This window comes from Sebastes umbrosus, chromosome 19 (genome assembly GCF_015220745.1).
Source record: "Sebastes umbrosus isolate fSebUmb1 chromosome 19, fSebUmb1.pri, whole genome shotgun sequence".
NCBI lineage: Eukaryota > Metazoa > Chordata > Actinopteri > Perciformes > Sebastidae > Sebastes > Sebastes umbrosus.
The window spans coordinates 20,008,440-20,027,455 of record NC_051287.1 but is presented as its reverse complement, the minus strand read 5'-3'; the positions used below and the strand labels follow the sequence as shown (position 1 = coordinate 20,027,455).

General features: G+C 40.0%; 1 protein-coding gene across 7 annotated transcripts in view; it reads left to right on the top strand.

Moving 5' to 3' along the window:
* The window catches only part of LOC119478823 (eosinophil peroxidase-like), a 43,224-nt gene that overhangs the window by 14,185 nt on the left and 10,023 nt on the right, over positions 1–19,016 (top strand). Inside the window, exons 1-16 of one of the 7 annotated variants that reach the window (XM_037753819.1) lie at positions 7,937–8,102; positions 8,363–8,428; positions 8,560–8,647; positions 8,813–8,988; positions 9,189–9,321; positions 9,705–9,831; positions 9,924–10,130; positions 10,220–10,574; positions 11,069–11,229; positions 11,345–11,603; positions 11,704–11,874; positions 11,958–12,195; positions 12,295–12,506; positions 12,674–12,702; positions 12,920–12,979; positions 13,768–13,785. In XM_037753819.1, the coding sequence (XP_037609747.1) occupies positions 7,952–8,102; positions 8,363–8,428; positions 8,560–8,647; positions 8,813–8,988; positions 9,189–9,321; positions 9,705–9,831; positions 9,924–10,130; positions 10,220–10,574; positions 11,069–11,229; positions 11,345–11,603; positions 11,704–11,874; positions 11,958–12,195; positions 12,295–12,506; positions 12,674–12,702; positions 12,920–12,979; positions 13,768–13,776 (2,442 nt within the window). In that variant the 5' untranslated portion in view covers positions 7,937–7,951 and the 3' untranslated portion in view covers positions 13,777–13,785. Of the gene's footprint in view, positions 1–277; positions 439–553; positions 813–912; positions 1,084–1,166; positions 1,405–1,503; positions 1,716–2,128; positions 2,189–2,975; positions 3,117–7,936; positions 8,103–8,362; positions 8,429–8,559; positions 8,648–8,812; positions 8,989–9,188; positions 9,322–9,704; positions 9,832–9,923; positions 10,131–10,219; positions 10,575–11,068; positions 11,230–11,344; positions 11,604–11,703; positions 11,875–11,957; positions 12,196–12,294; positions 12,507–12,673; positions 12,703–12,919; positions 12,980–13,767; positions 13,924–19,016 lie in introns of those variants that run through there. The other 6 variants (XM_037753820.1, XM_037753826.1, XM_037753825.1 and 3 more) reach the window with 6 other exon arrangements.

Sequence of the window (19,016 nt, the reverse complement as noted above, 5' to 3'; positions counted from 1 at the left end):
AATAAGAATATGATATAACAAAGTTGTAATAATGTCAAATATGTTCTCACAGGAGAAGATATAATTGTTGAGAAATACTGTAGAATAATAAACACTACTATACACCACATAATAGTGTGTTATAAACCATTTATTCAATATATATTCTACTTATAAATGATTAATAGGGGGTTTAGTAGTTATTAGTTAGTGTAACCAGTTATCTTAATGAAAGAGCTGCCATCTAAAGAGGAAACGAACACTTCTGATCAGCTATTTTGTACATTGTGTCCTTAAGGTGATGTCCGCGTGGACGAGAACATAGGTCTGACATCCATTCACACACTGTTTATGCGTGAGCATAACCGTGTGGCTCGTGCCCTGAAGAGATTGAACCCACATTGGGACAGTGAGACACTCTACCAAGAGTCCCGCAAGATCTTGGGCGCTTACACACAGGTGGGTAAACCTGAGAGTCAGTCAGCATTCACGATTATATTTTTACATCTCCAAAGCAGATGTCATATACTCCACTGTCTTTTACTCAAAATAGATCTCTGTCTCTCTCTCTCAGGTGTTTGTGTTCAGGGACTATCTGCCTCACATTGTAGGTGACGTCGCAATGTGTGCACAGCTCGGCCGTTACCCCGGCTACGACGCTAGCGTTGATCCCAGCATCTCCAACGTCTTTGCAACAGCAGCTTACCGCTTTGCCCACTTGGCCATACAGCCGGTCTTATCTCGTCTGGATGCAAACTACAGGGAGAACGCTAATTTCCCCAGTGTCCCCTTGTTCAAGGCCTTCTTCACCCCCTGGAGGATCGTCTTTGAGGGTGAGTTGTACAGAGAGAAGGCTAGTAACTTATCAATCACTAGTAACTTATCAATCACTCTTCTTCAAACATCACCCTAACTTTTATTTGATCTCTCCAGGTGGCGTTGACTCTCTGCTCCGTGGTTTGGTCGGCCGTCCTGCTAAACTGAACACTCAGGATAACATGATGGTGGATGCTCTGAGGGAGAGGTTGTTCCAGTTTGTGATGCATCTGGCTTTGGACTTGGGCTCTCTCAACATGGCGAGGGGACGCGACCACGGCTTGCCTGGTACATCCCTCACCCTGATTTTCAGCCTTTTCTAATATTTTGTTGTCATCCACTCTTTGCTTACTTGTTGTTTACTCCTCTAGGCTACAACGCCTATCGCAGGTTGTGTGGCCTGTCTGTTCCCACGAACCAGGCAGAGCTCGCTCGGGTCCTGAATAACGCAGACCTGGCCCGCAGGCTGCTGCAGCTCTACGGTACGGCCGACAACATCGACGTCTGGATGGGAGGCGTTGCAGAGCCGTTTGTCCGTGGCGGCCGTGTGGGGCCTCTGTTCGCCTGCCTCATTGCAACACAGTTCCAGAAGATCCGCCAGGGTGACAGGTGTGTGTGGATACATACAGTGATAATAACACAATCACAAAACAAATGCATTTCACACACAATCTTTGTTGATTCTAATTTCTTGTTTGAAATAATCAGGCTGTGGTACGAGAACCCGGGCGTCTTCACCGCGGCTCAGAGAGCTGCTCTGTCCAGGGTCACCTTATCCACGATCATCTGTGATAACACCGGCATCAGGACTATCCCCAGTGACGCCTTCAGCGTCATCACAAACAGGAACCGGCTCGTCAATTGCAGAACCCTCCGAAGCTTGAACCTGTCATCCTGGAGGGAGAAGAGACCCTGCAGAGGTGAGACAACACTGGACCAAACTTTTTGACCAGACTCTCAGATCCAAAATTCAAAATAACTTGTCACCTAATGAATTGTTTCATTCTGTTTTTAACCTGGTGTGTTTATGTCTTCTCTAATCACTTGTGTAAAAATCGTTCTTCATATGTGGTGTTTGATCTTGCAGGCGCAAGCTGTAATGAAGTCGGAAACGAGGTCGGTTTTAACTTGTGGTAGTCATATTTTAAGAGCACAATGATGAATACTTCTTAAAATGTTCACATTCAGATCATATAACACCTGTTCTCAACTTTTTGTCATCTTGGTGAAGGTTTTCCTAACTCCATTCAGAATTTACTAATACTAGCACATTTTGAAAAAATCCGTAAATTATGAGGATAAATGAATTTAACTTCTACATCTTGATATACAGACTGCGAGCGACCAGGCCGCCGAGGCGCCTCCAGCCCCCAAGGGCCTCCAGGACAACGAGGTAATCTATTCAGTTATTGTCTCTTCTGCCTTTTGTACATCGTATATAGTGCTGAAAGTCACAGATTGTTCAATTTTCATATTGATTTATTTATATTTATTTTCATATTTATCAGGACAACAACTTTACCCCACATATAAAACAAACAACCTCAGTGTCTTCATATCTGGTCAATTTAAATGAAGTATGTGAAATATAGATGAACATAAATATACATCCTACATACAGTTAATCTTCAAATACAGTTCATCTCTGTTGAGTACACCCATCTTTTATCCTAATTGAAACTTCCACAGTGCAATCAGGGCCTTTAGATTCTGACCACTTTATTATCATGTCTTAGATGTGATTATTGTCCACCTTTCCTACATTCTCAAAAAAAAAAATGATGATTTTATTAAAGATTTCTTTAACTGAACAATGCATTGCTGAAAACAGCATTTTCTGCCATTTTTGGAAGAAAATTACTTTAACGATTAATCGATTATCAAAAAAGTTGGCGACTAATCGATTAGTTGACTAATCGCGACAGCTCTACAATGTATCACGTTATAGAAGATTATCATATATTTTGTATAAAAATGATCTTCAAAATAACTAGTAATTATATAATGGAGTAAAAAGTGCAATATTTCCATCTAAAATGTAGTGGATTTGTATCTCAAAAGTGTACTGAAGTAAAGAAATTGAATAAATGTGTAATTTTAACATCTAGATCATTCATATTGTAGCAGCAGATCAGTAGATTCAAAGCAAATATGTAATCTATACTTTTGTTCCTCTGCAGGTCCAGTAGGACCCCCAGGCCTCCCTGGACCGCCAGCTTTCAACACCAATGCTACACAGCCACAATCTGCCTTTTCCGTCCGCCTGGGCAAGTACAACCCGTCCTCAGAAAAAGTCATTCGTTTCCATCAAGTCATCTACAACAAACAGTACCATTACAGCACTAAGACGGGCCTGTTTACATGCTTCATCCCTGGTGTCTATCAGTTCAGCTTTCTCTGCACGTCCTTCATCAATGCCAAAAATGTGGACCTGAGTCGTAACGGTGAGCCGGTGCTGCCTGGATTCAATATTTATCAGGGGGGTCACCACTTGTCATCAGGGGACACGGTACTCCAGCTGGAGGTGGGAGACAAAGTGTGGCTGGAGGCCAGCGACGGGACAACCGGCCTGAGCACCAGAAGCTACTTCTCAGGACACCTGCTCTACGTAGCGTGACACAAAAACCCACCAGGCTGAAGCACCACCCATAAATACACCAGTGGTCCGTTTGCTTCAGGTTTCATTACTGAGCCTCTCTGCACTGATCTTCCCTTTCCATTAATCACATCCCATTTAATATCTATTATTAATAATTTACTTATTTTCTCTTTTGGGCTGATGGAACAGACTAGAGCACACTGTACATGTTTTATATTTTTAAGAAAAATGAACTGAATTTGATGAATTGGATCGTTTTAGCCAGCTAATGAACGTGAAATTTATTGCGGCAAATCTGTTTAACTCTGTTACAGCATGCGATCTATTGGACCGAAAATTAGTCAGTAGCCAATTTTGATGTGGGATTTACCAGTATTATTATGAATATTTTGTGCACTGATGAAATTGAAACATGCCTTCAAAATGTTGTGTTGTGCTTTTTCTATGAGGCCTGTTTCCCTGTAACTTTACCTGTTGTATTTTTCCATTCTTTAAATAAACCAAAGAAACTGAGCCATATTAAACGTTGTGTTCATGTGTTCATATTTCTAAGATATTAGGAGATATTTCATGGGCTCCTTGTGTGAATCAGAAGAAGACAGAAGACTACCCAAAATGTAATTTACAGTTTTTTCTCATTCGCTTTGGCTCAATTCTCGAGTGAGAATTAATTTTTTCAAAACAGTGAGCTCAAATCTCTGAACAATTAGTTTGTTGTTCACAACAGATTAGAATTTCTCATTCATTCAAGCAAATTGAGCTAGTTTTGGCACATGTGTGCAAAAGAGTCAGTACAATTGTCTACAATTTGCACAATAACCACTTGCACATGGCTGCTGATCTGACTCACAGTGAGATTGTCATCCTCTTCACAACTAAATATTCTTTCATCGTTTGAGCCATCACATGTAAAACTAGAATGGCACTCGGAGAGCACAGACCTCCGCCAAGGTGCCCAAGTACGATTGCCCCCCCTCTCCGTTCAGCTTGCACCATCATCCACGTGTATTTTTGATAATGTTGACATCAGCTGTACATAATTTCACTGAGCTTAAAAAACTGAATCTAGACCCGCTCTCTCTCTGTCTCTTTCTGAAGGAAAGAGGTGGGGTCATGCTTCATCAACGCGTAATCAGTGACACTGCGCTTGTGTTATACCTAGAGGTCTCAATGGTCTGGCTGATCGGTATCCTTAAAGAAATTCCTGAATCCGGATCATGATCCGGTTCACCACCAAAATCGAATGGATTGCTCATTGTGCCACACCCACCCCTCCAAAAAATGACATTTAAATGCATTGTGGACTTTTGGAGTAATCCTGCTAATAGACAAACCAACAAACCAACGCCGGTGAAAACATATCCTCCTTCCAAGGCCTTCGGCTTTGGCGGAGGTAATGATCCATTCAACTATCAAAACCTGTCAGACCTACATGTATATTCCATACTATCATGACATGGTGTTACTTACTGTGGGGAGGTACAATTAGTTGTTTTTTACTGAACTACCACAGTTTTTTTCATCATTGCAGGGTATTTAATTGTTTTTTTTATTGGCATGGATGTCATTTTGTGGCAAATTTTAGGTTAACTTTATCTTTACAGTACATGTAAAACATTGCTACACAAATACATTTACATTTTCGGAAATATGCTGGTTCACTTTCAAGAGTTAGATGAGATGATGGATAATACTCTCATGTCTGTTTGTGAAATATGAAACTACAGCTAGCAGCCGGTTAGCTTAGCTTGGCACAAAGACAGGAAACAGCTAGCCTCTCTCCAATGATGACACACTGTGCGTTCTAATACTCATACTACCATAATATTTAGTATGTATTTAGTATATATTCAGAACCTCGTAAGTGGAAAGTTTCTGACAGCTCCGAGTTTACGAGTTGTGAAGTGTTTGTCTCCGTTGTCAGAGATGGCGGAAGCCATGGAAGTTCATTTTTCGGTACATAATAAGTTAATATATTGTAATTTTAGTCGTATATTGTTTTTCTTTGTAATTTTATAATATGTCTGAGGAAAATGTTGATAACGGCCTCATCTTTTTCCTCTGTCATTATACCTTTGCATTTCCTGCATCATGTTACCCTCTTGCTAGCTTGCTAAATTGTTAGCCTCTGTGGCTTCTAGACGCAGACAGTAACGTTAATGTTACCGTTGCTTAGCAGCGGTGTCTCACGACCTAACCACTTGAGCGCCAAGCATATTGTGTACACGACTTCCCATATCGTAAACACGAGCTCCCGAGTTTCATTGGAAGGCACCATATGTCCCAATACTTAGTATGTCAAATGCAGTATGCCAAAAGTACCAGGATGTCCTACTACACCCGGTCATATTTTGCAGTATGCAGGCCAGCATGCTTTTCTGGCTATTCTGACCCACAATCCTCTGCGCAGGGGGATATATGAGCAAGAGGGTCAAAGTTCAAGGCGCAATGTTATGATGAAGTAGTATGTCCCAAATTGTATGCACACTGATGCAACAGTACATACTTTGTAAGGGCAGCTGCAGTATGTGCTAAAAGTAAAAAGAAGAAGTACGTGATTTGGAACGTAGCAATAATCTCCCTACCAGCACCTGTAATGCTCACTACTAAACAAAAACCTCACCAGTAAACTGTGAACCGCTTTTACAGGTACAGGACAAAAACAACTGCAGAGGTTGTCCACACTGAAAATTGCACTCACTTACCAACCAACCTTCTGGAGAAATATGATTTCTTGCCAAACCCTGAGGTTGACTAACAATGCTTCAGCCATTGCTGTTAATTTCTGCTTTTTTTTTGTATACGTCCTTCAAAGAGGGAAGTGGACGTGATTAGTGCAACTCTCCTGGGGATGTTGCAAACACAATGATTTGCAGAAAAGTGAACCCGTACTTTAACAAGCAGACAAACTCATTGAAATTGATGAGAAAACAATGATTTAAGATATTCTATCTTCTGCATGAATTTGTTCCTTCACATATTAAAGTAAGAAAATAATCCCACTATCACTCTCTGATGCTCACTCACGATGTGCAAGAACATTTTTTTTGTTTTTGTATGATGTCTGTGCAACCTTTTCCTCAACTTTTCAACAATTTCTACTGAAGCAAATGAAGCCATACGTGTTATAATTATTCTTTAAATAATCTTAATGCAAAGAAGGGGGTAGTGTGCACATCCAGCCCCACAGCTGGGTGCAGGTACAGGACAAACACAACAGGAGAGGTTGTCCAAAAGTGAAATTTTCAATGTATTCCTGACTACGACCTTGTAGGTCAAAGCGTTGCATCAATACATTTTTCGGGGAGCCTACAAATTTATGTTTTTTCTTTTGATTTCAATAATGTTCACACCTGACTTGGTTGAAACGAAGGCCAAGGATCGGTGGGATAACGGATCAATTTGCAGGGAGTTTAGGATTCAAATCTCTCGACTCCTGAGTCACAACATGCAGTCGGAATAATTAAATCCAACATCCAACAAGATCTTGTAGTCTGAGCTATGTGTTTGTCGACAGCTGTAATCTGTCATTAAATATCGGATGCTGTTTTTTTATATAGACAATTAGAATTTTCAAGGTCTTCTAGTGTGTTTTGGGCTCAGATAGTACATTATGTAATAAAGCCTCTTATTCATATTATCAGTGACATTACTGTAAGCCAGGCTTTTCGCGGCCGATGAACTTTTCTCAAACCTCTGTTCTTTGTTTTGCTATCAGTGAAAATTTTGCGTGACAACTTTGAAAACGCCTTTGTATCCACAGCAGCCATAGGGCTCCCCAACCAAACACACACACACACACACAAACACACACAAACACACACAAACACACACATACAATATACAAGGTAAACTTATGTTTGACTCTACTTTTCCTCATTCCACAACAATGTCTCACACATGCAACCTATTATGTATTTACCTGTTATTCTCTGGGGTTAACACCTCCAGTTGATACTGCTGCACTGTACCTCAACCTGCCAAAAAAAAAAGTCATTCAGAGGCTAAAGATGGATAAGTGTGCACCCCTTCCTCTTTTCAGATACTTTCTCAAGTGCATCAGTTTCTGTGTGGCAACACTGAAGGCCAACAGCCACAACATGGCAACATCAGTAAACAAGTGAAAAAAAAAAAAGAAAACTATCCAAATGTTGCAAATCTCTTTGCTGTTGGCTATCAATATAGAGCCAAATGAGGTAAAAGATTCATACAATAATCCAGTGAGAAAAAAGACTTGATCCGGTTATGTCAAATACTATCATGAAAAAGGAGAAGAAGGTATAAAAATAGACAAAAATATTTTCTAAAATTTGTCTGAAATAATCCTTAGACACCTCATTAACATTAAAATTATGATAGTGAATAAGAAAATTATTTATTCAAATAACTTCATACTGAAATACTAAAAAAACACCTACAATTACTGACAATGCTACCCGTAGTTTTATATAATGGCTTACTGTTACCACAATCACTCCCTACACTGCTACTTATTATGTGCGTTTCTAAATGAGAACATCATACCTATTGGTTTGCCAGAAACAATTAGTGATAAGAATGAAGGATTTCGTTGAGCAGAGAGTGAGAAGGAAGAAGGAAACTGTACAACCCCAGAGGGCGGGGCCTCAGGGCCGCGCACTGAATATAAAGAAGGCGACACCACTGCAAACTGCACCTGAAATCTTCACAATTATCTTCACAGAAACAGGTAACGAGATTTGTTTTTTTGGTTTGGATGCTTAGATATTTTTTAATAGTTATACATTTTTTTATATTTTAAATAGTTATATATACATATATACACATTTGTTTTTTTGCTTAGATATTTCTTTATATAGTTATTTATATATATTTTTATATTTTATATAATGATATATACATTTGTTTTTTGGTTTAGATGATTAGATAATTTGAATGTCTACGGTTCTGAATTTATTTTTTATACTGACTTGTATTTATGTGATTTAGAGATGATTTTCTCTGCCCTTCTTGTTCTGGGCGTCTGCCTGGTTCCTGCTCTCTCCAAACAAACAGGTAGGCGACATCCTTCACTCTGTGGACACGTTTCTAATCCACACCTGAATTTGTCTGTGTTACATCACTGGTCAAGAGTAAAATAATTTTGTCGTGATGAACAATTTGATGAGTGTGTTGTTACTTTGCAGGAGAACATCTGGACAGTTCTCTCCTTCAACAATGTTTTGAGGAGGCAAAGAAACTCGTTGACGATGCGTACAAGTACTCCAGAGAAGAGTGAGTTCATCATTGCGGTTATTTAATCTCACAGAGTGAAATAGAAGATTATCTTTCAAATTAATTCATCATAAATTTACATTGTTAGTTACAATTTACAGAGACTGCAAAGAATACCACAATTCCGACTTCATTGTTCGACTGTGTGACTTTTTCCTTCTCCAGGAGTCTGAGACGAGTCCGCAAGGAGGTGGTGCGTCCTCACGATACTCTCCGTCTCGTGAAGCAGCCTCGTGGTGACACACGCTCAGCCGTGAGATCTGCAGACTACATGGCACAAACCCTCCGTCTGCTGCAGGAGAGGGCGCATCATGTGCACAAACGCTCACTCAATGCAACAGGTCAGACATGCAGCAAACAAACAAACAAACACACACACACACACACACACACACAGTGCTCACATTGTTTTTCTGACAACATTTCCGTTGTAATTAAGGACTAGACAATATGAAGTTGACAGACACACACACACACAGACACACACACACACACACACACACACAGGGTTAATCCATGAAATGTCTTTCACATTTTTTAGATTTGCTCTCTGAAGAGGATCTGATGAATCTTGCCAGAATAACTGGATGTGCAGCTCGAGTCAGCCTTCCATCATGCCGCACCACACCAAACATTAACAAGTATCGGACAGCCACCAGCGTCTGCAACAACTTGTAAGAGAAACATTCAAGTGTGAAAAAATGCTGGTTCAAATCTCACTTAACACCATCTTGGACATAAAAAACATAGATCAACTTTTTGACATTATAAAATGTCTTCATTAACTACTTTGTTTACCTATTTTGGCTCCAGAATATCAGTTTCCCACATACATGTAGGTAAAAAGCAATTGTGTGCTTTCTCTCTAAAAAGCAAAATGTGTTGAATTAATGGAAACTGATCAGTTCTGTGAGTTTGAGTGTCGATTACATTCAGCGGAAATGTTTGTGAAATACACTTGAAACTTCTTAGGCCATACACCGCAGAAGATGTGTTCACTTCCCTGAAATTTCTCAAGCAGCGTTTCCAAACATGGACGTCTTCTGTTTGCTTTTAGAAAGAACACTCGCCTTGGATCTTCTAACACCCCCTTCGCCCGCTTGCTGCCTGCCGAATATAACGACGGCATCTCCCAACCAAAAGGCTTCAACAACCAAACAATAAACAACTTCTTCCTCCCACTGGTACGACCTCGAAATCCCAGACACTTGATTAATATACATAAAGAAACATAAATGCTGATTTTAAAATTAAAACACTTCTACTCCACTCTCAGGTGCGTCAGGTGTCCAACAACATCCTAAGCACAACAGACGCAGGCGTGGTCAACGACAGAGAATTCACTCACATGGTGACCTTGTTTGGGCAGTGGAACGACCACGATCTCACCTTCACTCCCTTCTCCCCCAGCATCCGCTCCTTCAGCAATGGGATCGACTGTGACGACAGCTGTGAGAGCACTGAGCCTTGCATCCCCATCCCGGTTGGTGTGAAAGCTCAAACCCACACATTGTGATGTTGTTTTAACAAAAATATTCTCTTCATAACCTTTGGTCTCTTTCCTACAAACAGATTCCTCCCGGCGACCCCCGCTCTCAGACAGAAGAGTGCATCCCTTCGTTCAGATCCGCCCCAGCTTGCGGAACGGGATACTCGGCCTACAATTTTGGAGGAGAAGCCAACAAGAGAGAGCAGATCAACGCCCTCACAGCCTTCCTGGATCTCGGCCAGGTGTATGGCTCTGAGGAGAAGCGTGCCCTGTTTCTTCGCGACAACCAGAGTGATAGCGGCCTGCTGCGCGTGAACAAGCGCAACGACAGCGGGCGTGAGCTGCTGCCATTCCACCCTCTCATGGTGAACATGTGTGCCACTCGCAGAAATGTCACCAACGACACAAACGCCACAGAGGTGCCGTGTTTCATTGCAGGTTAGTCATCAGTAAATAGTTAATTATTTATTAAATAACTAATTTTGGGTTGCCAGGTTGTGAAAATCCTTTATCCTGCTCTAGCTTCTAACCTGCTGTCTGTCTACACTATCTGGTAACACTTTATTTTAAACCCCACTATTTGATATTTATAAGCAGCAATAAGTATAACTATAACTCTGATGACACTATAATGATGATGTACACACATGATGAATAAGAATATGATATAACAAAGTTGTAATAATGTCAAATATGTTCTCACAGGAGAAGATATAATTGTTGAGAAATACTGTAGAACAACAAACACTTAAAAATACACCACATAATAGTGTGTTATAAACCATTTATTCAATATATATTCTACTTATAAATGATTAATAGGGGGTTTAGTAGTTATTAGTTAGTGTAACCAGTTATCTTAATGAAAGAGCTGCCATCTAAAGAGGAAACGAACACTTCTGATCAGCTATTTTGTACATTGTGTCTGTAAGGTGATGACCGCGTGGACGAGAACATAGCTCTGACCTCCATTCACACACTGTTTATGCGTGAGCATAACCGTGTGGCTCGTGCCCTGAAGAGATTGAACCCACATTGGGACAGTGAGACACTCTACCAAGAGTCCCGCAAGATCTTGGGTGCTTACACACAGGTGGGTAAACCTGAGAGTCAGTCAGCATTCACGATTATATTTTTACATCTCCAAAGCAGATGTCATACACTCCACTATCTTTTACTCAAAATAGATCTCTGTCTCTCTCTCTCAGGTGTTTGTGTTCAGGGACTATCTGCCTCACATTGTAGGTAACGTCGCAATGCGTACACAGCTCGGCCGTTACCCCGGCTACGACGCTAGCGTTGATCCCAGCATCTCCAACGTCTTTGCAACAGCAGCTTACCGCTTTGCCCACTTGGCCATACAGCCGGTCTTATCTCGTCTGGATGCAAACTACACGGAGAACGCTAATTTCCCCAGTGTCCCCTTGTTCAAGGCCTTCTTCACCCCCTGGAGGATCGTCTTTGAGGGTGAGTTGTACAGAGAGAAGGCTAGTAACTTATCAATCACTAGTAACTTATCAATCACTCTTCTTCAAACATCACCCTAACTTTTATTTGATCTCTCCAGGTGGCATTGACTCTCTGCTCCGTGGTTTGGTTGGCCGTCCTGCTAAACTGAACACTCAGGATAACATGATGGTGGATGCTCTGAGGGAGAGGTTGTTCCAGTTTGTGATGCATCTGGCTTTGGACTTGGGCTCTCTGAACATGGAGAGGGGACGCGACCACGGCTTGCCTGGTACATCCCTCACCCTGATTTTCAGCCTTTTCTAATATTTTGTTGTCATCCGCTCTTTGCTTACTTGTTGTTTACTCCTCTAGGCTACAACGCCTATCGCAAGTTGTGTGGCCTGTCTGAGCCCAGGAACCAGGCGGAGCTCGCTCAGGTCCTGAATAACGCAGACCTGGCCCGCAGGTTGCTGCAGCTCTACGGTACGGCCGACAACATCGACGTCTGGATGGGAGGCGTGGCAGAGACGTTTGTCCGTGGCGGACGTGTGGGGCCTCTGTTCGCCTGCCTCATTGCAACACAGTTCAAGAAGATCCGCCAGGGTGACAGGTGTGTGTGGATACATACAGTGATAATAACACAATCACAAAACAAATGCATTTCAAACACAATCTTTGTTGATACTAATTTCTTGTTTGAAATAATCAGGCTGTGGTACGAGAACCCGGGCGTCTTCACCGCGGCTCAGAGAGCTGCTCTGTCCAGGGTCACCTTATCCACGATCATCTGTGATAACACCGGCATCAGGACTATCCCCAGTGACGCCTTCAGCGTCATCTCAAACAGGAACCAGCGCGTCAATTGCAACACCCTCCGAAGCTTGAACCTGTCATCCTGGAGGGAGAAGAGACCCTGCAGAGGTGAGACAACACTGGACCAAACTTTTTGACCAGACTCTCAGATCCAAAATTCAAAATAACTTGTCACCTAATGAATTGTTTCATTCTGTTTTTAACCTGGTGTGTTTATGTCTTCTCTAATCACTTGTGTAAAAATCTTTCTTCATATGTGGTGTTTGATCTTGCAGGCGCGGGCTGTAATGAAGTCGGAAACGAGGTCGGTTTTAACTTGTGGTAGTCATATTTTAAGAGCACAATGATGAATACTTCTTAAAATTGCCACATTCAGATCATATAACACCTGTTCTCAACTTTTTGTCATCTTGGTGAAGGTATTCCTAACTCCATTCAGAATTTACTAATACTAGCACATTTTGAAAAAATCCGTAAATTATGAGGATAAATGAATTTAACTTCTACATCTTGATATACAGACTGCGAGCGACAAGGCGCCCCAGGCTCCCCTAGCCCCCAAGGGCCTCCAGGACAACGAGGTAATCTATTCAGTTATTGTCTCTTCTGCCTTTTGTACATCGTATATAGTGCTGGAAGTCACAAATTGTTCAATTTTCATATTGATTTATTTATATTTATTTTCATATTTATCAAGACAACAACTTTACCCCACATATAAAACAAACAACCTCAGTGTCTTCATATCTAGTCAATTTAAATGAAGTATGTGAAATATAGATGAACATAAATATACATCCTATATACAGTTAATCTTCAAATACAGTTCATCTCTGTTGAGTACACCCATCTTTTATCCTAATTGAAACTTCCACAGTGCAATCAGGGCCTTTAGATTCTGACCACTTTATTATCATGTCTTAGATGTGATTATTGTCCACCTTTCCTACATTCTCAAAAAAAAAAAATGATGATTTTATTAAAGATTTCTTTAACTGAACAATGCATTGCTGAAAACAGCATTTTCTGCCATTTTTGGAAGAAAATTACTTTAACGATTAATCGATTATCAAAAAAGTTGGCGACTAATCGATTAGTCGACTAATCGCGACAGCTCTACAATGTATCACGTTATAGAAGATTATCATATATTTTGTATAAAAATGATCTTCAAAATAACTAGTAATTATATAATGGAGTAAAAAGTGCAATATTTCCATCTAAAATGTAGTGGATTTGTATCTCAAAAGTGTACTGAAGTAAAGAAATTGAATAAATGTGTAATTTTAACATCTAGATCATTCATATTGTAGCAGCAGATCAGTAGATTCAAAGCAAATATGTAATATGTACTTTTGTTCCTCTGCAGGTCCAGTAGGACCCCCAGGCCGCCCTGGACCGCCAGCTTTCAACACACAGCCACAATCTGCCTTTTCCGTCCGCCTGGGCGAGTACAACCCATCCTCAGAAAAAATCATTAGTTTCCGTCGAGTCATCTACACTGCAAGGAGTTCATCACTTTCCATTAATCACATCACATTTAATATCTATTATTAATAATTTACTTTTTTTCTCTTTTGGGCTGATGGAACAGACTAGAGCACACTGTACATGTTTTATATCTTTAAGAAAAATGAACTGAATTTGATGAGTTGGATCGTTTTAGCCAGCTAATGAACGTGAAATTTATTGCAGCAAATCTGTTTAACTCTGTTACAGCATGCGATCTATTGGACCGAAAATTAGACAGGAACCAATTTTGATGTGGGATTTACCAGTATTATTATGAATATTTTGTGCACTGATGAAATTGAAGCATGCCTTCAAAATGTTGTGTTGTGCTTTTTCTATGAGGCCTGTTTCCCTGTAACTTTACCTGTTGTATTTTTCCATTCTTTAAATAAACCAAAGAAACTGAGCCATATTAAACGTTGTGTTCATGTGTTCATATTTCTGAGATATTAGGAGATATTTCATGGGCTCCTTGTGTGAATCACATAAAGACAGAAGACAACCCAAAATGTAATTTACAGTTTTTCTCATTCGCTTTGGCTCAATTTCTCGAGTGAGAATTATTTTTTTCAAAACAGTGAGCTCAAATCTCTGAACAATTAGTTTGTTGTTCACAACAGATTAGAATTTCTCATTCATTCAAGCAAATTGCATTAGTTTTGGCACATGTGTGCAAAAGAGTCAGTACAATTGTCTACAATTTGCACAATAACCACTTGCACATGGCTGCTGATCTAACTCACAGTGAGATTGTCATCCTCTTCACAACTAAATATTCTTTCATCGTTTGAACCATTACATGTAAAACTAGAATGGCACTCGGAGAGCGCAGACCTCCGCCAAGGTGCCGGAGTACGATTGCCCCCCCCCCCCCCCCCCCGTTCAGCTTGCACCATCATCCACGTATATTTTTGTTTATGTTGAGATCAGCTGTACGTAGCGGAGCATCGTAAAGCACTTCATTCAAACTGGACAGAAACAAAATAAAACTCACCTAAACCGTTGTCGTTACTCTTTCCAACAATCAAGTGTGCTTTGGTCGAACTCAACTGTAATTTCACCGAGCTTAATGTGAAAAAACCCCAAATCTACATCTGCTCTCTCTCTATCTCTCTCTCTGAAGGAAAGAGGTGGGGTCATGCGTCATCAACGCGTAATCAGTGACACTGCGCATGTGTTATACCTAGAGGTCTCAATGTTCTGGCTGATCGAAATCCTTAAAACAATTCCTGAATCCAAATCATGATCCGGTTCGCCTCCAAAATCTAATGGATTGTTCATTGTGCCACACCCACCCCTCCAAAAGATGTCATTTAAATGCATCGCGGACTTTTGGAGTAATCCTGCTAACAGACAAACCAACAAACCAACGCCGGTGAAAACATAACGTCCTTCCTAGGTCTTCGGCCTTGGCGGAGGTAATGATCCATTCAATTATCAAAACCTGTCAGACCTACATGTATATTCCATAACTATCATGACATGGTGTTACTTACTGTGGGGAGGTACAATTAGTTGTTTTTTACTGAACTACTGCCGTTTTTTTCGTCATTGCAGGGTATTTAACTTTTTTTTTATTGGCATGGATGTCATTTTGCGGCAAGTTTTAGGTTAACTTTATCTTTACAGTACATGTAAACATTTGCTACACAAATACATTTACTGTAAACACAAATGTGCATATCCTGTTTACAGTTCTCAATCGCTTTGGCTCATTTTTTGAAACAGTTTCAACTTTGTCTAAACTGTAAGTGTAGTTGTCACAACTGTTTGACGGGACATCACAACTCTATTGTATGTCCGCAAAAGATAGTAACTCACCCAAAACACTTAATTTGTGCTTCAAAACCTAGTTATTTTGTCAGTAAATTGGCCAATGGCACCAAAATGAAGTCATTTTGTCATTGTGTGAGCCACACTGGACAAAATGTTTAGATGTTTTTTCACCACGGCAGTCAATCCTGGAATTGTGTCTTATATGCAAATCTCTGTTTTGTTCCACTTTTTGTTGACAGTGACTGCTTACTGTACCAGATTGTCAGTTCTATCTAGCTGAAGGCTGTGTACCACGAAGAGCTTTTTAGATTCCTGTTTCAACAGCATCAACATTTACTGGGAAAAGTTAATACTGTACATTGCTGTAGTACACAGATATTTACATGTGTGTTATTCAGTAAATGTATTTGTTTAGCAATGTGTTACATGTATTATAAATAGAAAATTCACCTTTGAGCTGAAAATGTGCCACAAAAAGACATCCATGCCAAAAAAATAAACATGTCATAGATATTTATGCAATATACATGCATGTCTGACAGATTTTGATAATTGAATGGATCATTTTACATATGATGACTCATAGGGATGAAAGAATGTTTTGAAGTTGTGCACAGGATAACAATCTCGCTGAGAGTCAACTCATCAGTTTTGATCAGCAAGACGTGTGCAAGTGGTTATTGTGCAAATTGTCGACAATTGTACTGACTCTTTTGCACACGTGTCAAAACCCGTGCAATTTGCTTGAATGAATGGAAAATTGTCCTCTGTTGTGAACAACAAACTAATTGTTCAGAGATTTGAGGTTATTGGTTTGAAAAAATAATTCTCATTTGAGAATTGAGCCAAAGCGAATGAGAAAAACTGTATTTTTTAAAGTTTTTTTCAGGCAAACATACAATTGCAAAAGGACAAACATACAGAGCATTATGGCATAAGCTCCATTTGTGCAAGAAAGACACTGAAAACAAAATAGAAATATTGGAAATATATATATAAATATATCATTTAAATATTTCAAAATATAGAAATTGCATGTTTACCTAAAAACACTAAAAAATAGATCAAGCTTGGATACTTTGAATCATAGAATATATTTCTTTCAAGCATTAACAAAACAATAATCTTAATTTTGACTTAAGTTATCTAAATGGAACAACAAATACCTAAGTGCAGTCATCATTTTAATGTACGACATGTCTCCTGTAGATGGAGCCATTGTTCCTTTTTAACAAAATAAATGTATGCTTCAGCAATGCAGCTGGGAAGGATAGACAAACTAACATTTACACCTGTGGTTATCTTATTGTATATTCTCCAGCCCACCTGGGCTGCATGTGTTCATACTGAGGGAAACTGCATCGAAAGGAAACTAGAGGTGAACATGCAAACGTTATACAGGAAGGTTCTGTGCTGAAATTCAGCACGTTCGTACTGAGAGGTGACCGTGTTAACCACTGAGCATGTTCGACATTTTCGGAAATATGCTGATTGGCTTTCTGGCGGAGAGTTAGATGAGATGATTGATAATACTCTCATGTCTGTCTATGAAATATGAAACTACAGCTAGCAGCCGGTTAGCTTAGCTTAGCACAAAAACAGGAAACAGCTAGCCTCTCTCCAATGATGACACACTGTGCGTTCCAATACCCATACTACCATACTATTTAGTATGTATTTAGTATATATTCAGAACCTCGTAAGAGGAAAGTTTCTGACAGCTCCGAGTTTACGAGTTGTGAAGTGTTTGTTGACGTTGTCAGAAATGGCGGAGGCCATGGAAGTTCATTTTTCGGTACATAATAAGTTAATATATTGTAATTTTAGTCATATATTGTTTTTCTTTGTAATTTTATAATATGTCTGAGGAAAATGTTGAGATTCCCTCATCTTTTTCCTCTGTCATTATGCCTTTGCATTTCCTGCATTATGTTACCCGCTTGCTAAATTGTTAGCCTCTGTGGCTTCTAGACGCCGACAGTGACGTTAATATTGCCGTTGCTTAGCAGTGGTGTTCTCGCGAGTTAACCACTTGAATGCCAAGCATATTGTGTACACGACTTCCCATGTCGTAAACACGAGCTCACGAGTTTCATTTGAAGGCACCATACTGTATGTCCCAATACCTAGTATTTGTCAAATGCAGTATGTCAAAAGTACCAGGATGTCCTACTACACCCGGTCATATTTTGCAGTATGCAGGCCAGCATGCTTTTCTGGCTATTCTGACCCACAATCCTCTGCGCAGGGGATATATGAGCAAGAGGGTCAAAGTTCAAAGGATCAATGTTATGATGAAGTAGTATGTCCCAAATTGTATGCATACTGATGCAACAGTACATACTTTGTAAGGGCAGCTGCAGTATGTGCTAGAAGTAAAAAGAAAAAGTACGTGATTTGGAACGTAGCAATAACCTCCCTACCAGTACCTGTAACTCTCACCACTAAATAAAACCTCACCAGTAAACTGAACCGTTTTAACAGGTACAGGACAAAAACAACTGGAGAGGTTGGCCACACTGAAATTTGCAATATATTCCTGACTACGACCTTGTAGGTCAAAGCGTTGCATCAATACATTTTTTGGGGAGCGTACAAATTGATGTTTTTCTTTTGATTTCAATAATGTTCACACCTGACTTGGTTGAAACGAAGGCCAAGGATCGGTGGGATAACGGATCAATTTGCAGGGAGTTTAGAATTCAAATCTCTCGCCTCCTGAGTCAAAACATGCAGTCGGAATAATTAAATCCAACATCCAACAAGATCTTGTAGTCTGAGCTATGTGTTTGTCGACAGCTGTAATCTGTCATTAAATATTGGATGCTGTTTTTTTATATAGACAATTAGAATTTTCAAGGTCTTCTAGTGTGTTTTGGGCTCAGATAGTACATTATGTAATAAAGCCTCTTATTCATGTTATCAGTGACATTACTGTAAGCCAGGCTTTTCACGGCCGATGAACTTTTCTCAAACCTCTGTTCTTTGTTTTGTTATCAGTGAAAATTTTGCGTGACAACTTTGAAAACGCCTTTGTATCCACAGCAGCCATAGGGCTCCCCACCCAAACACACACACACACACACAAACAAACACATACAATATACAAAGTAAACTTCTGTTTGACTCTACTTTTCCTAAGTCCACAACAATGTCTCACACATGCAACCAATATGTATTTACCTGTTATTCTCTGGGGTTAACACCTTCAGTTGATACTGCTGCGCTGTACCTCAACCTGCCAAAAAAAGTCATGCAGAGGCTAAAGATGGATAAGTGTGCACCCCTTCCTCTTTTCAGATACTTTCTCAAGTGCATCAGTTTCTGTGT